The sequence below is a fragment of the Ascaphus truei genome, chromosome 5 (assembly GCF_040206685.1).
Source record: "Ascaphus truei isolate aAscTru1 chromosome 5, aAscTru1.hap1, whole genome shotgun sequence".
Classification (NCBI taxonomy): Eukaryota; Metazoa; Chordata; class Amphibia; order Anura; family Ascaphidae; genus Ascaphus; species Ascaphus truei.
In genome coordinates, this window is record NC_134487.1 from 161,467,592 (window position 1) to 161,490,464 (window position 22,873).

At 46.4% G+C, this 22,873-nt stretch overlaps 1 protein-coding gene across 6 annotated transcripts in view; it reads left to right on the plus strand.

Annotated features, from left to right (window-relative positions):
• The window catches only part of SAR1B (secretion associated Ras related GTPase 1B), a 55,070-nt gene extending 33,207 nt beyond the window's left edge, over nt 1–21,863 (plus strand). For all 6 annotated transcript variants that reach the window (XM_075601149.1, XM_075601151.1, XM_075601147.1 and 3 more), the window contains 3 exons: nt 4,107–4,210; nt 17,169–17,300; nt 20,581–21,863. In XM_075601149.1, coding sequence (XP_075457264.1) covers nt 4,107–4,210; nt 17,169–17,300; nt 20,581–20,697 — 353 coding nt within the window. In that variant the 3' untranslated portion in view covers nt 20,698–21,863. The remainder of the gene's footprint in view (nt 1–4,106; nt 4,211–17,168; nt 17,301–20,580) is intronic.
• The last annotated feature ends 1,010 nt before the right edge of the window (nt 21,864–22,873 follow it).

The following is a 22,873-nucleotide window of genomic DNA, read 5'->3' on the forward strand; positions in this document are numbered from 1 at the left end:
GGACTGTCAAGCGGCTGCTAAGCTGGCGAGGAGGGGGTCCTGTTCTTTTATGCAAATATCCAATGTTAAGGAAAGTACATGGAGCGTATCTTGAGCCTCAGCCAACATGAAGAGGGCGTCCTGTTGTACTACGTGAATGTCCAATGATAAGGCCAGGGCATAGAGTGCCTCTTGGGCGTTGGCCAGTTCCAAAGGGTACACGTTATCCCAGGTTAAAGGGGAACCAGGGGAGCGAACACAAGTGGCCAGAGACTGTTTTAATTCCTTGAGGCAGAAAGCCTTAATAATGAGATCATTACGGCATTGTCTTTGCAAAGGGGTTAAACCTTCATACATAAACTGATCTTCAATCAAGGGTAGTATTTCGCACAGATACTGGTTTTCCAAGTGGGACTGGTCTACAGGCCGGGACAGGATTTCAGATAGAAACATACCAACCCTCACCACAGGGCGGTCCGAGTATGTGGGGCCGAGCATACTGTCACGATTGTGCTCGCCACAAACAAGGACCGGCCCGCGGGGCTGAGGTGGGGTTGTATAATCACCGACCTGAGACCACGTAGTCGGATCCGGAATGCGTAGTTCGTCGTCGTATGTAGCAGGGTCGGGACTGGAGAAGGCAGCATAGTCAGTGGACAAGCCAGGGTCAGGATTGGAGACATCAGGGAGAACGTTATCCAGGCGGAGTTTCGGCAACAGGTATTCAAGTCGGTTCCGCTTCAGCGTAGAAGCGGCAGGGCGGGAGCGGGTACTGCGCGTGCGGCGACCATGGCCCATGGTACCGGTCTCCAGAAGGGGTAGGCAAACTGGAGTGGGCACACCGCCAGGCAGCACTGGTAAACCAGTGCTTCAGCACAAGAGTCCAGAACGAGCCTGTGCAAGGAGAGAGAGAGCTACAGATATCAGGACTAGTAGACCGGCCTCTGCTAAGGGAAGGGCAGCAGGCCTCAGGAAACAGGGAGCTGAAGTAAACACTGGAGATCCTCCGCTTCAGCACAGGAACCAGGACACGGCGTCTGCAATGGAAAGGGAGCAGCAGGCCCCAGGAACCAGTAGACAGGCCTCTGTAATGGAAGGACAGCCGGCCTCAGGAAACAGGGAGCTGAAGTAAACACTGGAGATTCCTCCGCTTCAGCACAGGAACCAGGATACGGCCTCTGCAATAGAGAGAGAGCAGCAGGCCCCAGGAACTAGTAGACAGGCCTCTGCCATGGAAAGTCAGCAGGCCTCAGGAAACAGGGAGCTGAAGTAAACACTGGAGAGTCCTCTGCTTCAGCACAGGAATCAGAACACGGCCTCTGCAATGGAGAGAGAGCAGCAGACCCAGGAACCAGGAACATGAACTAGGAACATGGAACATGGCACAGGAACATGGAAACTAAACAAGAGATAACAAGCCTAGGGCTTGTGGCAAAACACATGTAACATCCAAGAAGGATTATGCTCAGCAGAGAAGCATTGTGGGAAAGCTGTATTTAAAGGTCAGTGAACCAATAGCAGAAGGGGCGTGTGACAGCATTGCTCTAATGAGTGAACCCAGGCTGGGGCTGCAGAAATAGCTTGCACAGCTGCAGTAGATATCCGGGGGAGTGTTTCAGGACTGCACAGGTCTGTAAGGCAAGGTAAGCAGTAAACTGAGGTGTGGATTCCTTACAGTACCCCCCCCCCCTTCACGTGAGACCTCTAGGTGAACATGACCACTCATAGAGTTGGGGACCTGGAATTGTTCCTGAACTGTCTAGGATTGAGGGTAGAGTCATCGTCCAGAGACTCGTGGGCACTCCTTTGCGTACCCCCAACCCCCATACACTATAAAAATGGATTTATAAAGTCCCTCACAACCTTATGAATGGTTGGAGTACAGGGTGATCTGGGCATTACTTGGGCTTCCCCCGTAACCTAGGGACCCCTTGACAAATTCTGGGATACCTCACATCCCTATGCCTCGTTTACCTTTCTAGTCTGTGCTGAAGCAGGGAAGCCTAACGGTGAATTGCGCAAGCGTTTTCAAGGGGAGATTTTGCAGGAGCAATGTGCCTCAATGTATCTGGGAATCCGACCTGATTCCTGGGTACATTTTTGGGGTATCCAGCAACTTTGGAACCCGACTAGCTAGGCACATTTTAACAAGACTTTCTCCATAAAACCCCTCTTGAAACTCATAGCCTAGCAATCTCTGCTTGCCTGCACTCCTGGAAAGGTAAAAACACAAATTCTTTATTGTCGCATCATTTCATACAATGCAGATACAATCACTGGGTTCAAGATCTGACACTCCGAACCCCAATACATGGATCAGAGGTAACCAACCAGGCTTAAACCTTTATTGTTAGCCTGGTTACCACCTAACCGTCACACTACATATGTAGAATGCCTCATAAGAAGAATCGGTAACATCACAGGCATCGTCAACACATAGGCCAACGCTTGTTGCTCAGCTGTTTCTGTATATATAGATACCAGCCCATGATGAGAGTCAGAATACTTGGACATGCAGAGTGGTAGAAAAACTGGAGACTCAGGTTTATACAGCCTGTGCCTGTCAGAAGGCCGCAAGACGGATGCAAATTTCTCTAATAGTCTCAGAGTACGGAGTAAGAAGCACAGACGGTTGGTCGGAATCAGAAACAAAACGTTCTGGTGGAGTAATCAGCATGTAAAAGTTCATGAGAACTTTCTGCCACAGGTTGAATCCGGCCAGAGGACAGCATGAGTAGAGACTGTGGGGACCCAAAGAAAGGCACAGATACAATCCTCTCGTCAAGGTCCAGTCCAGTCACACATAGCAACGTATCTGACCGTTGAGGTGATGAAGTAGTTCACTGCCGTTGGATCGGCCGACAGTAGGAGACCAGTACCCCTGGGCAGGTGGGCATCGGAAAGCAGATGCCACGGAATCGTTGAGCAGCAAACCTGTCTTGGACGTCGTAGCCTTGGAACCTGCTATAGACACATCGGACTCCTGCAGGAGAATCAATATGCAGGAAACTTGTTTCTGCAGTGGTTGGCACAGAATCCGCAGAGGAAGCCCCAGACACCGAAGGGCAATCAGAAAGAAGTACGCCAGTCCCCATAGCTGAAGAACAGGAACTAGGAACAGGTACATCAGGCACTGCAAGGAAATCCAAGAGGAGTGCGTCTGTCTTTGAAGGGGGTGCCATGAAATCAGGAATGGGCACATCAGTCGCTGCACAGGGATGAGTGAGCAGTAAATCTGTCTTTAAAGCAGGAACCTTATAATCAGTGAAAGGGACCTCAGACATTGCAGGGGAATCAGAGAAAGAAAAATGGTTAGGAGCAGGCTTTGAAGTGCAGGCTTGACCACAGAGGGACTGCAGCATAGCTGAGATTGTGTCCATCTTCCCTTCCAATGTAAGTAGGTGATTAGAGTGAGTCTCCAGGTGTTGGCCCCGGAGGGACAACACCCTCCCTACCTTAGCGGGGTCCATGTTAGTCTCATGCAACGTGTAATCTGTTCATCTCCGGCAGGAAGCGGACCCGCAGGGCTGAGGTAGGGGTATATCATCACCGACCAGAGCCAGAGGACTGATTCCTATAGAGTAGTCGTAATCCAGGCAGAGGTCAGGGCAGGTGGCAAAGGTGCAAAGTTAGGACACAGGCTGGAGTCAAGGCGGACAGCACGGAAGCGGTCTGGGTCACTCCTGGTTGGCGAGGCTGACCCTGAATAGCAGGGAGAGCCAATAGGTGCAGAGCTTAGGCCTTAGATTATAATGCAAACACATGCTACACTCATCTCTTATACTTGCTGAACATGGCGCTAGGATTGCTTTTATTTACCTTATTATTTTTTTAAATATTGTCAAACATCCGAATGAAAGTTATTTACTAAGCAGTCTTTTGTTATAAGACACTACCTGACACTGGGAGACACCGATGATCTGTAGGATGTTTTTTTAGGGCTGGTAGGTGTCTTATGGCAGAAGACTGCTTAGTCAGTTTATATATTCTGTGGAGTCCGCTGAAGAGTATGTTACTCATTATTTTATTATTATTTCTTTTAAAGATCCTGGATTATATATTAAACGATGCGTAACAGACAATAATTCATACAGGTCAAACTTTGCCTTTCTTATCTTGTTGTGCAGCTCGCAGAGTGTGGAAAAACTACCTCCCTGCCATTAATGGCATTGTGTTTCTTGTTGACTGTGCGGACCAAGAACGGCTGTTGGAATCGAAAACAGAACTTGTTGTAAGTAGATGAAACGCTTACTAGTACAGCACAATATTGCTCTTCATTGAGTCTGCACAGTACCACACGCTTATCTCAAGAATTAAACGGCATCCTCAGGGTTTGCCACCATGTTAAGTGTGTTCCAAATTCCCTAAACGTTCTCACTGTCGAGTATTATGTAATAAATTACTCACATTTCTGCAGTGCTCTATGCCACTGCTTTCTCTCTCTCTCTCTCCTTTTTTGTTTTTGTTTACATATTGAAGCATACATTGACTTGGGGCACATGGACACATTGCTTCTCCACTCCTCCCTCTTCCCGTTATATGCCCACAGGCCTACTACTGCCTCACTGCTCCTCATATACACCCACAGGTTACACTACATTATCCCCACTTACACATTCACAGGGAACACTGCTGCCCCTCGCTCACATCCACAGGGAACACTGCTGCCCCTGTCTCACATCCACAGGGAACACTGCTGCCCCTCTCTCACATCCACAGGGAACACTGCGGCCCCTCTCTCACATCCACAGGGAACACTGCTGCCCCTCTCACATCCACAGGGAAAACTGCTGCCCCTCTCTCACATCCACAGGGAACACTGCTGCCCCTCTCTCACATCCACAGGGAACACTGCTGCCCCTCTCACATCCACAGGGAAAACTGCTGCCCCTGTCTCACATCCACAGGGAACACTGCTGCCCCTCTCTCACATCCACAGGGAACACTGCGGCCCCTCTCTCACATCCACAGGGAACACTGCTGCCCCTCTCACATCCACAGGGAAAACTGCTGCCCCTGTCTCACATCCACAGGGAACACTGCTGCCCCTCTCACATCCACAGGGAAAACTGCTGCCCCTGTCTCACATCCACAGGGAACACTGCTGCCCCTCTCTCACATCCACAGGGAACACTGCTGCCCCTCGCTCACATCCACAGGGAACACTGCTGCCCCTCTCTCACATCCACAGGGAACACTGCTGCCCCTCTCTCACATCCACAGGGAACACTGCTGCCCCTCTCTCACATCCACAGGGAACATTGCTGCCCCTCTCTCACATCCACAGGGAACACTGCTGCCCCTCGCTCACATCCACAGGGAACACTGCTGCCCCTCTCTCACATCCACAGGGAACACTACTGCCCCTCTCTCACATCCATGAGGCATATTGCTTTCCCTCACTCACACATTCACAAGCCATGCACATACATCCATAAGGAACAATATTGCCCACCAGTTATACTGCTTTATACACACATATTATACCATGCTCAACTAGACTAATACTAGGGGTAGTGAATTAATACTGGCGTGCTCAGTCTGTAAAGACCAGGGTAATCAGGTTCAAAGTCCAGCAACCCCCATCCGGGGGGAACCTTGGAAAGTGAAACAAAAGAATGGAACAGACAAGCACAGCCAGTATAAGTAAATGCAATAGACACAATAGATAAAACAATAACTGCTCACTTACATGTGAGTAAAACTCGACGGATGTGTGTGAGGAGCGCGGGTACTGGCACCTCCGCGGTATGCTCGATCACCCGTGGGTAGGGTTCTAACCCGTCTCAGACTCTCCCTTGCTGGCGTCCTGCACCGTGTCTCGGGAGTTCCAAAGGAGACGCACCTAAAGAGCGAAACACGTAGGGTTAATGGTACTGGAGGAGCACTAAAGACTGAGGCATACTGCCAAAGGAATCCTGATCCCTCGCTCCAGCGGAAGGATGCTTAGGCTGAGCTCAGACAGGCTGCTACACTACCGCACGTCTGCGCCTCTCTGCTGGGCTATGTGTGCCCATCCCTAGCAGACAGAATGACGTGATTGGAGGCGGAATTAAAAAGTACACGTGACCCGGCTGCCACTTGAAATTACAACTTCAGTTGTCTCCTTCAAGTGCAGCGGTGTCAACGCTGTACTTCGCCGCCGGGTGTCGTTTTCAGTTTGAAAACTCCCACACAACAAAGCGAAAGAGTGACGAACGCGCGCACATCGCGTAGCATCCTGTCTCAGCTCAGCCTTAGAAGAGGAGGAGACCGGTGGAGCGGAGTAACAGTGCGCACGCAACCCGGAAGTGACGAAGGAGGAATCCCGCGAGACTTCGGGAACTCCCAAGAGCCGGTGCAGGACGCCGGCAAGGGAGAGTCTGAGACGGGATAGAATCCTACCCACCAAGTGATCGAGCCAACAGTGGAGGTGCCAGTACCCGCGCTCCTCACACACATCCGTCGAGTTTTACTCATGTATAAGTGAGCAGTTATTGTTTTATCTATTGGGCCAATTACATTTACTTATACAGATTGTGCTTGTCTGTTCCATTCTTTAGTTATACTGCTTTGCCTTACTTACACACAAACAACCATGGGGCACACTACTGTTCCTCTCACAACCATGGGGCACACTACTGTTCCTCTCACAACCATGGGGCACACTAGTGTTCCTCTCTCACATCCATGATACCCCTTACTGTTCCTCTCTCACATCCATGTGACACACTGCTGTTCCTCTCTCACATCCATGCGACACACTGCTGTTCCTCTCTCACATCCATGCGACACACTGCTGTTCCTCTCTCACATCCATGCGACACACTGCTGTTCCTCTCTCACATCCATGCGACACACTGCTGTTCCTCTCTCACATCCATGCGACACACTGCTGTTCCTCTCTCACATCCATAATACACACTGCTGTTCCTCTCTCACATCCATGCGACACACTGCTGTTCCTCTCTCACATCCATGCGACACACTGCTGTTCCTCTCTCACATCCATGCGACACACTGCTGTTCCTCTCTCACATCCATGCGACACACTGCTGTTCCTCTCTCACATCCATAATACACACTGCTGTTCCTCTCTCACATCCATGCGACACACTACTGTTCCTCTCTCACATCCATGCGACACACTGCTGTTCCTCTCTCACATCCATGCGACACACTGCTGTTCCTCTCTCACATCCATGCGACACACTGCTGTTCCTCTCTCACATCCATAATACACACTGCTGTTCCTCTCTCACATCCATGCGATACACTGCTGTTCCTCTCTCACATCCATGCGACACACTGCTGTTCCTCTCTCACATCCATGCGACACACTGCTGTTCCTCTCTCACATCCATGCGACACACTGCTGTTCCTCTCTCACATCCATAATACACACTGCTGTTCCTCTCTCACATCCATGATACACACTGCTGTTCCTCTCTCGCATCCATGCGACACACTGCTGTTCCTCTCTCGCATCCATGCGACACACGGCTGTTCCTCTCTCACATCCATGATACACACTGCTGTTCCTCTCTCGCATCCATGCGACACACTGCTGTTCCTCTCTCACATCCATGTGGCACACTACTTTTCCTCTCTCACATCCATGCGACACACTGCTGTTCCTCTCTCACATCCATGATACACACTGCTGTTCCTCTCTCACATCCATGATACACACTGCTGTTCCTCTCTCACATCCATGCGACACACTGCTGTTCCTCTCTCGCATCCATGCGACACACGGCTGTTCCTCTCTCATATCCATGAAACACACTGCTGTTCCTCTCTCACATCCATGCGACACACTGCTGTTCCTCTCTCGCATCCATGCGACACACTGCTGTTCCTCTCTCGCATCCATGTGGCACACTACTGTTCCTCTCTCACATCCATGTGACACACTGCTGTTCCTCTCTCACATCCATGCGACACACTGCTGTTCCTCTCTCACATCCATGCGACACACTGCTGTTCCTCTCTCACATCCATGCGACACACTGCTGTTCCTCTCTCACATCCATGCGACACACTGCTGTTCCTCTCTCACATCCATGCGACACACTGCTGTTCCTCTCTCACATCCATGCGACACACTGCTGTTCCTCTCTCACATCCATGCGACACACTGCTGTTCCTCTCTCACATCCATGCGACACACTGCTGTTCCTCTCTCACATCCATGCGACACACTGCTGTTCCTCTCTCACATCCATGTGACACACTGCTGTTCCTCTCTCACATCCATGCGACACACTGCTGTTCCTCTCTCACATCCATGCGACACACTGCTGTTCCTCTCTCGCATCCATGCGACACACGGCTGTTCCTCTCTCACATCCATGATACACACTGCTGTTCCTCTCTCGCATCCATGCGACACACTGCTGTTCCTCTCTCACATCCATGCGACACACTGCTGTTCCTCTCTCACATCCATGTGGCACACTACTGTTCCTCTCTCACATCCATGCGGCACACTGCTGTTCCTCTCTCACATCCATGCGACACACTGCTGTTCCTCTCTCACATCCATGCGACACACTGCTGTTCCTCTCTCACATCCATGCGACACACTGCTGTTCCTCTCTCACATCCATGCGACACACTGCTGTTCCTCTCTCACATCCATGCGACACACTGCTGTTCCTCTCTCACATCCATGCGACACACTGCTGTTCCTCTCTCACATCCATGCGACACACTGCTGTTCCTCTCTCACATCCATAATACACACTGCTGTTCCTCTCTCACATCCATGCGACACACTGCTGTTCCTCTCTCGCATCCATGTGACACACTGCTGTTCCTCTCTCGCATCCATGTGACACACTGCTGTTCCTCTCTCACATCCATGATACACACTGCTGTTCCTCTCTCGCATCCATGCGACACACTGCTGTTCCTCTCTCGCATCCATGCGACACACGGCTGTTCCTCTCTCACATCCATGATACACACTGCTGTTCCTCTCTCACATCCATGCGACACACTGCTGTTCCTCTCTCACATCCATGCGACACACTGCTGTTCCTCTCTCACATCCATGTGACACACTGCTGTTCCTCTCTCACATCCATGCGACACACTGCTGTTCCTCTCTCACATCCATGCGACACACTGCTGTTCCTCTCTCACATCCATGCGACACACTGCTGTTCCTCTCTCACATCCATGCGACACATTGCTGTTCCTCTCTCACATCCATGCGACACACTGCTGTTCCTCTCTCACATCCATGTGACACACTGCTGTTCCTCTCTCACATCCATGCGACACACTGCTGTTCCTCTCTCACATCCATGTGACACACTGCTGTTACTCTCTCACATCCATGTGACACACTGCTGTTCCTCTTTCGCATCCATGTGACACACTACTGTTCCTCTCTCACATCCATAATACACACTACTGTTCCTCTCTCACATCCATGCGACACACTGCTGTTCCTCTCTCACATCCATAATACACACTACTGTTCCTCTCTCACATCCATGCGACACACTGCTGTTCCTCTCTCACATCCATGCGACACACTGCTGTTCCTCTCTCACATCCATGCGACACACTGCTGTTCCTCTCTCACATCCATGCGACACACTGCTGTTCCTCTCTCACATCCATGCGACACACTGCTGTTCCTCTCTCACATCCATAATACACACTGCTGTTCCTCTCTCACATCCATGCGACACACTGCTGTTCCTCTCTCACATCCATGCGACACACTGCTGTTCCTCTCTCACATCCATAATACACACTGCTGTTCCTCTCTCACATCCATAATACGCACTGCTGTTCCTCTCTCACATCCATAATACACACTGCTGTTCCTATCTCGCATCCATGCGACACACTGCTGTTCCTCTCTCACATCCATGCGACACACTGCTGTTCCTCTCTCACATCCATGCGACACACTGCTGTTCCTCTCTCACATCCATGCGACACACTACTGTTCCTCTCTCACATCCATGCGACACACTGCTGTTCCTCTCTCACATCCATAATACACACTACTGTTCCTCTCTCACATCCATAATACACACTGCTGTTCCTCTCTCACATCCATAATACACACTGCTGTTCCTCTCTCGCATCCATGCGACACACTGCTATTCCTCTCTCGCATCCATAATACACACTGCTGTTCCTCTCTCGCATCCATGCGACACACGGCTGTTCCTCTCTCACATCCATGATACACACTGCTGTTCCTCTCTCACATCCATGCGACACACTGCTGTTCCTCTCTCACATCCATGCGACACACTGCTGTTCCTCTCTCACATCCATGCGACACACTGCTGTTCCTCTCTCACATCCATAATACACACTGCTGTTCCTCTCTCACATCCATGCGACACACTGCTGTTCCTCTCTCACAACCATGCAACACACTGCTGTTCCTCTCTCACATCCATAATACACACTGCTGTTCCTCTCTCACATCCATAATACACACTGCTGTTCCTCTCTCACATCCATAATACACACTGCTGTTCCTCTCTCGCATCCATGCGACACACTGCTGTTCCTCTCTCACATCCATGCGACACACTGCTGTTCCTCTCTCACATCCATGCGACACACTGCTGTTCCTCTCTCACATCCATGCGACACACTGCTGTTCCTCTCTCACATCCATAATACACACTGCTGTTCCTCTCTCACATCCATGATACACACTGCTGTTCCTCTCTCGCATCCATGCGACACACTGCTGTTCCTCTCTCGCATCCATGCGACACACGGCTGTTCCTCTCTCACATCCATGATACACACTGCTGTTCCTCTCTCACATCCATGCGACACACTGCTGTTCCTCTCTCGCATCCATGCGACACACTGCTGTTCCTCTCTCACATCCATGCGACACACTGCTGTTCCTCTCTCACATCCATGCGACACACTGCTGTTCCTCTCTCACATCCATGCGACACACTGCTGTTCCTCTCTCACATCCATGCGACACACTGCTGTTCCTCTCTCACATCCATGCGACACACTGCTGTTCCTCTCTCACATCCATGCGACACACTGCTGTTCCTCTCTCACATCCATGCGACACACTGCTGTTCCTCTCTCGCATCCATGTGACACACTGCTGTTCCTCTCTCGCATCCATGTGACACACTGCTGTTCCTCTCTCACATCCATGATACACACTGCTGTTCCTCTCTCACATCCATGCGACACACTGCTGTTCCTCTCTCGCATCCATGCGACACACGGCTGTTCCTCTCTCACATCCATGATACACACTGCTGTTCCTCTCTCACATCCATGCGACACTCTGTTTTTCCTATCTCACATCCATGCGACACACTGCTGTTCCTCTCTCACATCCATGCGACACACTGCTGTTCCTCTCTCACATCCATGCGACACACTGCTGTTCCTCTCTCACATCCATGCGACACACTGCTGTTCCTCTCTCACATCCATGCGACACACTGCTGTTCCTCTCTCACATCCATGCGACACACTGCTGTTCCTCTCTCACATCCATGCGACACACTGCTGTTCCTCTCTCACATCCATAATACACACTGCTGTTCCTCTCTCACATCCATGCGACACACTGCTGTTCCTCTCTCACATCCATGCGACACACTGCTGTTCCTCTCTCACATCCATGCGACACACTGCTGTTCCTCTCTCACATCCATGCGACACACTGCTGTTCCTCTCTCACATCCATGCGACACACTGCTGTTCCTCTCTCACATCCATAATACACATTGCTGTTCCTCTCTCACATCCATAATACACACTACTGTTCCTCTCTCACATCCATAATACACACTACTGTTCCTCTCTCACATCCATAATACACACTGCTGTTCCTCTCTCGCATCCATGCGACACACTGCTATTCCTCTCTCGCATCCATAATACACACTGCTGTTCCTCTCTCACATCCATAATACACACTACTGTTCCTCTCTCACATCCATAATACACACTGCTGTTCCTCTCTCGCATCCATGCGACACACTGCTATTCCTCTCTCGCATCCATAATACACACTGCTGTTCCTCTCTCGCATCCATGCGACACACGGCTGTTCCTCTCTCACATCCATGATACACACTGCTGTTCCTCTCTCACATCCATGCGACACACTGCTGTTCCTCTCTCACATCCATGCGACACACTGCTGTTCCTCTCTCACATCCATGCGACACACTGCTGTTCCTCTCTCACATCCATAATACACACTGCTGTTCCTCTCTCACATCCATGCGACACACTGCTGTTCCTCTCTCACAACCATGCAACACACTGCTGTTCCTCTCTCACATCCATAATACACACTGCTGTTCCTCTCTCACATCCATAATACACACTGCTGTTCCTCTCTCACATCCATAATACACACTGCTGTTCCTCTCTCGCATCCATGCGACACACTGCTGTTCCTCTCTCACATCCATGCGACACACTGCTGTTCCTCTCTCACATCCATGCGACACACTGCTGTTCCTCTCTCACATCCATGCGACACACTGCTGTTCCTCTCTCACATCCATAATACACACTGCTGTTCCTCTCTCACATCCATGATACACACTGCTGTTCCTCTCTCGCATCCATGCGACACACTGCTGTTCCTCTCTCGCATCCATGCGACACACGGCTGTACCTCTCTCACATCCATGATACACACTGCTGTTCCTCTCTCACATCCATGCGACACACTGCTGTTCCTCTCTCGCATCCATGCGACACACTGCTGTTCCTCTCTCACATCCATGCGACACACTGCTGTTCCTCTCTCACATCCATGCGACACACTGCTGTTCCTCTCTCACATCCATGCGACACACTGCTGTTCCTCTCTCACATCCATGCGACACACTGCTGTTCCTCTCTCACATCCATGCGACACACTGCTGTTCCTCTCTCACATCCATGCGACACACTGCTGTTCCTCTCTCACATCCATGCGACACACTGCTGTTCCTCTCTCGCATCCATGTGACACACTGCTGTTCCTCTCTCGCATCCATGTGACACACTGCTGTTCCTCTCTCACATCCATGATACACACTGCTGTTCCTCTCTCACATCCATGCGACACACTGCTGTTCCTCTCTCGCATCCATGCGACACACGGCTGTTCCTCTCTCACATCTATGATACACACTGCTGTTCCTCTCTCACATCCATGCGACACTCTGTTTTTCCTATCTCACATCCATGCGACACACTGCTGTTCCTCTCTCACATCCATGCGACACACTGCTGTTCCTCTCTCACATCCATGCGACACACTGCTGTTCCTCTCTCACATCCATGCGACACACTGCTGTTCCTCTCTCACATCCATGCGACACACTGCTGTTCCTCTCTCACATCCATGCGACACACTGCTGTTCCTCTCTCACATCCATGCGACACACTGCTGTTCCTCTCTCACATCCATAATACACACTGCTGTTCCTCTCTCACATCCATGCGACACACTGCTGTTCCTCTCTCACATCCATGCGACACACTGCTGTTCCTCTCTCACATCCATGCGACACACTGCTGTTCCTCTCTCACATCCATGCGACACACTGCTGTTCCTCTCTCACATCCATGCGACACACTGCTGTTCCTCTCTCACATCCATAATACACATTGCTGTTCCTCTCTCACATCCATAATACACACTACTGTTCCTCTCTCACATCCATAATACACACTGCTGTTCCTCTCTCGCATCCATGCGACACACTGCTATTCCTCTCTCGCATCCATAATACACACTGCTGTTCCTCTCTCGCATCCATGCGACACACGGCTGTTCCTCTCTCACATCCATGATACACACTGCTGTTCCTCTCTCACATCCATGCGACACACTGCTGTTCCTCTCTCGCATCCATGCGACACACTGCTGTTCCTCTCTCGCATCCATGCGACACACTGCTGTTCCTATATCACATCCATGTGGCACACTACTGTTCCTCTCTCACATCCATGCGACACACTGCTGTTCCTCTCTCACATACATGTGACACACTGCTGTTCCTCTCTCACATCCATGCGACACACTGCTGTTCCTCTCTCACATACATGCGACACACTGCTGTTCCTCTATCGCATCCATGCGACACACTGCTGTTCCTCTCTCGCATCCATGCGACACACTGCTGTTCCTCTCACATCCATGATACACACTGCTGTTCCTCTCTCGCATCCATGCGACACACTGCTGTTCCTCTCTCACATCCATGATACACACTGCTGTTCCTCTCTCACATCCATGTGGCACACTGCTGTTCCTCTCTCACATCCATGCGACACACTGCTGTTCCTCTCTCGCATCCATGTGACACACTGCTATTCCTCTCTCACATCCATGCGACACACTGCTGTATTTCTCTCACATCCATGCGACACACTGCTGTATCTCTCTCACATCCATGCGACACACTGCTGTTCCTCTCTCACATCCATGCGACACACTGCTGTTCCTCTCTCACATCCATGCGACACACTGCTGTTCCTCTCTCACAGCCATGTGACACACTACTGTTCCTCTCTCACATCCATGCGACACACTGCTGTTCCTCTCTCACATCCATGATACACACTGCTGTTCCTCTCTCACATCCATGATACACACTGCTGTTCCTCTCTCACAGCCATGTGACACACTGCTGTTCCTCTCTCACATCCATGTGACACACTGCTGTTCCTCTCTCACATCCATGTGACACACTGCTGTTCCTCTCTCACATCCATGTGACACACGGCTTCCTCCCATGCACTCATCCACAGGCACACTGATAGTCTCCTCTATCTTTGTTAGAAAGAGTGCAGTGCTGGAGATGCTAAATCTCCTCACATTGAAGCCTCACGCATAGCCTGGTTTTCTGTAGCCAGAATAGTTGGAGGGAGTCAGGCTGAAAGTGATGTTTGGGTAAAGGGGAGAAAGGGTAGAGTGGAGATGGGAGAACATGGCAAAGGAGAGGGTGAGGAATTGGGTTTAAGTGGAGAATAGGGCAGGTGGTTAACATGGTGATGAGAAGCACAGGAATTGAGAGAGGGGCAAAGGAAGGATGGAGGGAAAAATGGAGGAGATCAAGTGTAAGGTTAAAAACGTATAAGGGAATAAAGATATATTATCCTTAATTTAATTTTTGTAAATTTCTAATTACAATGTCAGCATAAATAATAACAGTTTATTAATATAATAATAATTTATGCAACCAAGTTGGTCCACTCAGTCTGTTAAATATCAGGATAAGTACAACGTGTACACTAAAGCTTAGGTCCTGAAGGGAAATTGTCTCACCTGCTTATTGTTGACATTTCATATGAGAAACTTATTTACTTTTCACTTAACCTTTTTCTGGGCTGGAAGGGCCAGCGATAAATGCAATACTTTGCAGGCATATGTGCCAACTCTCTCTATATGTGACATAGTTTTTCTCAGAACGTGCCAAAGAAATAAAATTATCCTTTTTTTTTTTACTTGTTTCTTGAAAAAAGTAAAAATAGAAGATGAAGAGATATCCTTGTTCTCTCCTACCAAGTGTTCCTGAAAGTAGTTTTCCATACGTTACCCAGTATGCTTTGCAGTCGAATGGTTTTAGTCACTTCTGACTGAGAGCTTTCCTTCCGGGAGCATTGTATTATTGCAAACATGCTAAAAACAGTATTCGTTCTCTGAACTGTTACTACCTTGTAGACACTTTACCATTCTTTTTCATGTCTGTGTATATACTTTGAAATAATTCACAATTTACAAAGTAGGCCGCAGACCCATGCTCCAGGTCTCTCCTTGGTGGTCCCGGTCTTTCTTCTTGCTTTGAACTCTACCTACAAAAACATAAATATAAATGTGTGGTAATAATATGTGTTTAATAATTGTGGAAAGAAGGGAAATATAAAAGCATTGATCTGAAATGTAATGCACAGAAAGTACATATTGTAATTGTTTTATTCTTTTTAGGCTGGTATAAATTTTTGGCATGCAGAAATAAGTATTTCATGCTCTCTCTGATGCATTGACACTGCTTATGGGATGGTTCCTTTCCCAAGATAATCTAGGGGAGGCACGGAGTGATAAACTGAGGCCACACTCTTGTGTATTAAAAACCAGCACTTAAACCACTATGCCATGGGTCCTTGTGCAAGTCCTCAGTATGCATTCCGATGCAGAAGAGGTGGATAGCATAGGTATATGTGTTCCACTGGGGTGAATTATAAAAGGCCCTGGTGGCCATCTTGAATTTTACATTGGGATCAGAAGAAAAATATATTTTCTTCAATAAAAGATTACAGCCCTGGGGCTGTATGTATCAGAAGTACAAAACCTTTTTTTTTTTTTTAATTACTGAGGTTGGCACCTTGAAAGGTACAGCATGTTCAGAGAGAGGCAAAAGGCAAACCGTCTCATAGATACCAAAAATGAGGAAGGCGCGACTTGATCAGTGTTACCACTTTGTTGCCAATAATGTAAAGTATTAAAGGTGCAATCCCACCAAGCCGGCCAAAAAACAACGTTTGGTAAAGAATTGAACTAACCAATTGTTTTTCTTAAATCTTACTGTGCTAAGGACAAACATTTGGTTACTTTTGTTTCACTCGAAATTGATTACAAATTACATTTCTTAAAGGCCTCAGAAATGGTCAATCAAGTGGGGGTTTTTTTTTTTTAACCCTTATCCCACCCTGTCCTAATCAAAGAGCCAATAACGATAAGGGGAGCGTGAGATAGGGGGCTGTTCCTGTGCAAACTCACACACCGCAATATCCCCACTTCACGTTCCCATAGTCTATCATAATTGTAATTGAAATATTTATTATGTAATATCACTGACAGCGTACACAACCGTGAGTAACAGAGGGACATTTATTCCCTGTCTGAAGAAATTCCAATCACATTTTGGTGGCATGAGGTGACAGAATGATATTCACATGTAACTAAATCTATCGTGAATAGAAGTATTGCTCTCCAAAGACCAATGCACTAGTCATAAGGCTGCTCCATCTGCTTTATATACAGTATGTGATATTTGAACATAATTTAGACTGTCAGTGTGCTTCTTGTTATATAGTAACCTGAAACATTTTAAGACTGACGTTATTTTCGGTCATTAGCATCTGTCATTTTTTATTTGTGTTTTTTTTTAAAGCTTTGCATAACTCCGATTGTTCAATATCATTCATCATAATCCTTTCTCAACCTTTAGGAGTTAATGACAGATGAAACCATTTCCAGTGTTCCCATCCTGCTTCTCGGTAACAAAATTGACAGGCCTGAGGCTATCAGTGAAGAGAGGCTACTGCACATATTTGGAATCTACGGCCAGACAACAGGGAAGGTAACTGTGCTTGATTCCTACATAAAGGCATATTTATCAAGGAAAAGGGGAGCACTTCTGTGACAAAATAACTGCACCGTATTTATCAGAGAAAAAAGTCCTATTGAAATCAATGAGTTTTTTCATTGATACATCTTGTGCAGTTTTGTTTGCACCACTTTTGCCTTGATACACAGACCCCATCATGCTGAGAGTCCAATGGTCAAGATTGATATATGTATGATATTTATCAAAGGTTCCTCACATATGCTGTGAGTACCACTAATGTTACACAAGGTCCTACTTACTACTGATACAAAGCTTATATATGCTGTGTTTGAGACAAGAACAGAGGCAGTGAGAAAAATACTATAGTGCAGGGGTGCGCAAACTTTTATGTCTGCACCCCCCTGCCTGCTTTCCCCTGCTGATCGCACCCCCCTCTTTACTTGATCGCCGTATTTTCTGTTGTTACCATGGCAAAGCGACGTCATGTGACCCTGTGGCGTCATGTGACACAGCGTTGCCATGGCGACACGTTGCCAGAAGCCGCCAGAGATCAGGTGAGTTACAGAGGACTTGCGCACGCTCCCCTGGCAATTAATTGAAATGCTAACCCTAGTGCACTGGGTGTGTTGACATCCAGATTAGCAATTAATTAAATCAGAAATACAAGTTTAATTTTTGTTTCTTTTTGTATTACGGAAGTGTTTCAGGGGGTTTCCAGAGCTGAATTGAACTAATTTCAGCTCCGGGGACTCCCTGCTTCCAGAGATACTTACCTCCATATCTTTGCAGCCAGGAAACTGTGTGCCTAACAAAATGGCGGCATTTATGTCTGGTGTCATGCCGATCAATAGGAACCCGTGACATCATCTGGTGTGGCTTCCTATTGGCCCAAGTGACTGGGACATTTAAATTTCACAGACATACCGGCATCACTACAGGTAAGTACAGATGCCACTGCTGGTTTTAGACTGCTTGCCAAGGAAAATCTGTGACCATCTCCCAGTAACTCTTGAGATGGTCCAGAGCAGGCTGTAATGGCCCATCAGGTTAACACAGCGGGGGTCCCTGCATTTGATTGGGACTCACCGCCCGGTAGGATTCACACAGCGTGAGTCCCATTCAAATGCAGGGACCCCCACTGTGTTAATCTGATGGGCCATTAGTCTGGCTGCAGAAATCGTGGGATGGGTTTAAGAGCAGAATTCTCAAGACAAGCAGTCCACAACCGGCAGTTGCAGCTGTATCTCTGGAAGCCTGGGTTCCCCAGAGCTGAAATTATCACAGTTACGCTCCGGAGACCCCCTGCTTCAATCCTGTACTTTTTTTTTTTTTTTAAATGAAACATGTCTTGCTGCTTTAACTATTGCTAATAGGCATAGCATTCATCTCTGACACGTTGCACATATAGAAAGATAAAATAAAGTTCTACATGTTTTATACCCAATGTAAAAAAAAACTGGTGGTACAGGAAGTTTTCTTTTTATAGAGGTTGAACAGAATAAAATAAATGTAGGTGATGGGCATCTTTTCAGAGGCGCCACATCAAACCGTGAATTAATGGGACAGTCCAGTCTTGCGGGTTAACAATAAATGTTGAATTTACCAGCGTAACTGGCTTCTTTAGAAAGATTCAATCACTCTTGAAGTAACTGTTGTTTCTGCAACCATCTAGCTCTCTCCAGTGCTCTCACCGCTGTATTATATAGTCTGCACTGTCCACTCCAGCTTACAGGACGTCCTGGCCCATGCTCTGCTTCAGTTTCCACCACAGTTCCCATGTATGTATGCTGAAGTGTAGAGCAGGGGGGCGCAAACTTTTTAGTCTTCACCTCCCCCTTTACCTTGTCTCCAGCGTTTCTGACATCACAACGTCATGTGACTCCCACGACGTTATGTGATGCCATGTTGCATGGCAACGCGTCACCAAAAGCCACCGGAGAGAAGGTAAGGTAACATACAGAGGCCGTGCGTGCTCCCCCGGCATTTCATTGAAATGGCTGGGGAAGAGTGTGTGGCCTCAGTAAGCACCGCGCCCCCCCCCCCCCCTTCCCAGTTCGTACACCCCTGGTGTAGAGTACATATGCTATAATATAAAGGTGAATATGCCGGGGGCCGTGGCTGGTTGCTGAGACAACGGAAGTTGTGAGACTACTTACCATAACCGAATAATCACATAGAATCGACAACATGTTCCGCTTTGTACCATGTAAATGCTGATGACCTCAGGATACATATTGTGTACCCTATTACACATGTAAGATAATGATATGTTTTTTCTTTTTATATCTTTTAAATATATATTTTCAATATTTTACATTTTTGTTAGGGATAACCTATAGTAACCACATATCTACATTTTTACTACCTGTCAGCTACTTGTCTTTACCCGTTTCACATTAATTATGAAGCCATGATTAGCCAAGCAAAAAACGGAGCTTTGAGTACTGACAAACAATCTTATCAATAAAATAAAGTCTCAGAAGCATCATGTGCTCATTGTGATAACATTACATGTTAAAAATGTTGAAAATCAGACAAGTCTAAGTATTTTTTAATTCGAATACAGTGCGTCCATCATCTACATTTAATCTGTTAAAAATGCAATGTTTCACTTGGACAATGTTCCTTTGTGAAGATACAGAGCAGCAATGTCATTTTATGTTACTACCCACATTATTTTGTCTGTCTCTGCTCACTGCTTTGCTGGTATAACCAGTGACATTTTCAACTCTTAAGCTGTAGTTCGAATACTTTTCATACAGTATCATGTGAAACAGTAAAAAAAAAAATATATATACTCTCTTGGCAGCAACACTGATATTGATATTCAACGTTTGAAATGATAGTTATTTACATCGTTGTGAAAAGTATATGACTTTGAAAACCAGTTACATCAGACTGACTTTACTAGATGGTATCCCATCCTAAGCTTCTGAGACAGGAGCATACCGGTCACCCTGAGAAATCTGTTAAGGGAGATTTGGGAGAAATCCTTTGACTTACTTTGAGGGGAGGGAACTTTTATCCAGTAAAACATTTAATTGGATCCTTCATAAAACAGGCTATTTACCCAGAGTGATACTTGCTTCAAAGTTGCCCATTCAAGTTGAAATGATCACGTATCTTCACTTAGAGGAAGACTCTCAGTTGAAACTATAATGTTGAAATTTAAAGAGGTTGTTCTTAATACTATGGGTTGTTCCATAGATGGACCTGTTCTATCACCGAGCTGTGCTGATGACTATGTCTTTGTTATTATTTATATATCATTGTCTCTTCCTGCCTTTTGTAGGGGAAAATCCCACCTAAGCAATTGAACACCAGACCTCTGGAAGTCTTCATGTGTAGCATACTAAAGAGACAAGGCTACGGGGAAGGATTTCGCTGGTTGTCACAATACATCGACTGATATACCAATCCCTGTGTCTGTATATTAAGTTCCTTTAGTTATTTAATTGCTCAGAATTTTTAACTTGAATTTAATTGACTTACTGCACATTGTTCAAAGCAGCATTGCATATTTATACAGTATGATCAAAAGTGCAACTACCAATTTTTTTTACAATTTGTTAAAAGATGAAAGGCTTTGCATCCTTAACATTGCTGTATACTGTATACCAGAGCTTTATATAGAAATATCTCTCTCGACAGATAGATATATCTAATCAATATGAACATGATACAGGCACCGACAGGAAACGTTTATCAGGTGGACATTTTTGAATACTGGATCACTATTGGCATTAACAGGGGGACTTTTATCAGGACTTGAGGACAGAAACGTTACTGTTAGTATTTGCATCATTGGTTTCTACAGAGCATCTGTGCACAATTTCTGTTCTTGACATGAGTGCCTACTATGTATTTATATGTATATGTAGTCTAATTGAATTAACTACTTCTAAACGCCAAGACCCCCACACTGTCTGTCTTAATGCGTAAAAATCTCCAAACTCCATTCTTCTCTGTGAAGGGTACAGCACAATTTCCTTTTTATCTTCACGTTCTTTCCTAGATGGAGTAGACAGAAACGTTACAAGTATGTGATTGGCTTGGCAGAGTCAAGGCTGTTTCTTTGTTAACTCTGACTATTAACATGCTGTACAGAAGGAAGAAGTATATGTTTTTTCTACATACAATACAATAGTATTTAAATATACTTGGAATGTTCAAAAATATATTTTAGTGAAACAAGCTATTTTTCTTTACATAGAAGGCATATATTTTTATCTGTTAAATATATCAATATTTACTGTACATGCACATTTTAAAATTGCTTTTCTGTTAAAGTTACATACAAGTAATGTAACATTAAGCATGACAATAATCCATGTTTATGCATTTCAATCGTATCTATTTTCACACTTCATATCTATGACAAATACATAGTTCTGTATAAAGGAAACACAAACGCTAGCATTTCTAGTGAAATAAAATGAAAGTTTTTGTCAATTGTTTCTAAAGATCCCGAAAATCATCAAAATGTCAACTTATTATTGTGCTGCTTGCATCTGTGTCAGATGTAAAACATTTTTTTACTTACTGTAAATCATTATAAAAAATGGTATGAACTAATGCTTCCCCTAGCTCCTAATACTTTATATAACCACCTCTCACTGAAACAGATATTGTAAAGTTGATGCAAAATGTAATTATGTTGATTGTTAAAGAATTTGTGAAATTGCATTCCACCCCTAATATAGTATTTTTTCCCTCCCATCTGAACTGGGTATCTCCTGGTGCAGAACTGTTCATTTAGATACAGCAGATACCACCTAGTTCAGGATAAGTACAATGTCTGTGTTTTGCACTGTCACCCACTGCGGCAGGTGACCAGTGGAGCAGTGCATCATGGGCACCTTTTCCACATGCATTGGCTTGTTGGCAAGAACCAACCACCAATCAGTTTGAATTCTTATTGCACGGGGACATAATTGCTACATTTCTTCTACACTTGTAGGAAATCAGAGTATTCTGTTCCACTTCTGGTTAACCACTGTTTTTCCAAATTAAATACAAGTTAAGCAGCTAGCAAATAACTCATTTAAAATTAATACCTTTATTGTGCACATAGAAACATCCCTCACTTAAGGATTTTGGTGACTTTTGAAACTATATTTTGAACTCAAATAATGTCCGAGCTTGGTTTTTATACAGCGTTAATATCAATGGTTCTTCCGTTTGAGAATCTGAGCACTGATTTCAAGCAGACTTGCTTCGGTGTGATAATATTACCACACACTTGACTCCATGGGGTATATGTAATAAGGCAATTTTGGAGCAAAGTTGCAGCAGGGTTCATCATTTTAGCTTTGCACCTCTATGTATCAATGTATTGAAGGTCTTTGATCAAATTGCCTCATAACCATCAGCTTGTGTTTTGGGGGTGTCATAAGGAGACTGCGAGGAGTTACATGGCCCACAGATTATTATTAATTGTATCAAATTGTGCGTCTCTGGGCGTCAGTTTTTCTCCCTTCAATCTGCATCAAGAGATCTACCAGGATTAAGTTAGCATTCATTTTTTGGCTTCTTTAAATCCAAACAAGAGGTATGAAAGGGTTTGCACATTTGAGATTTGAACT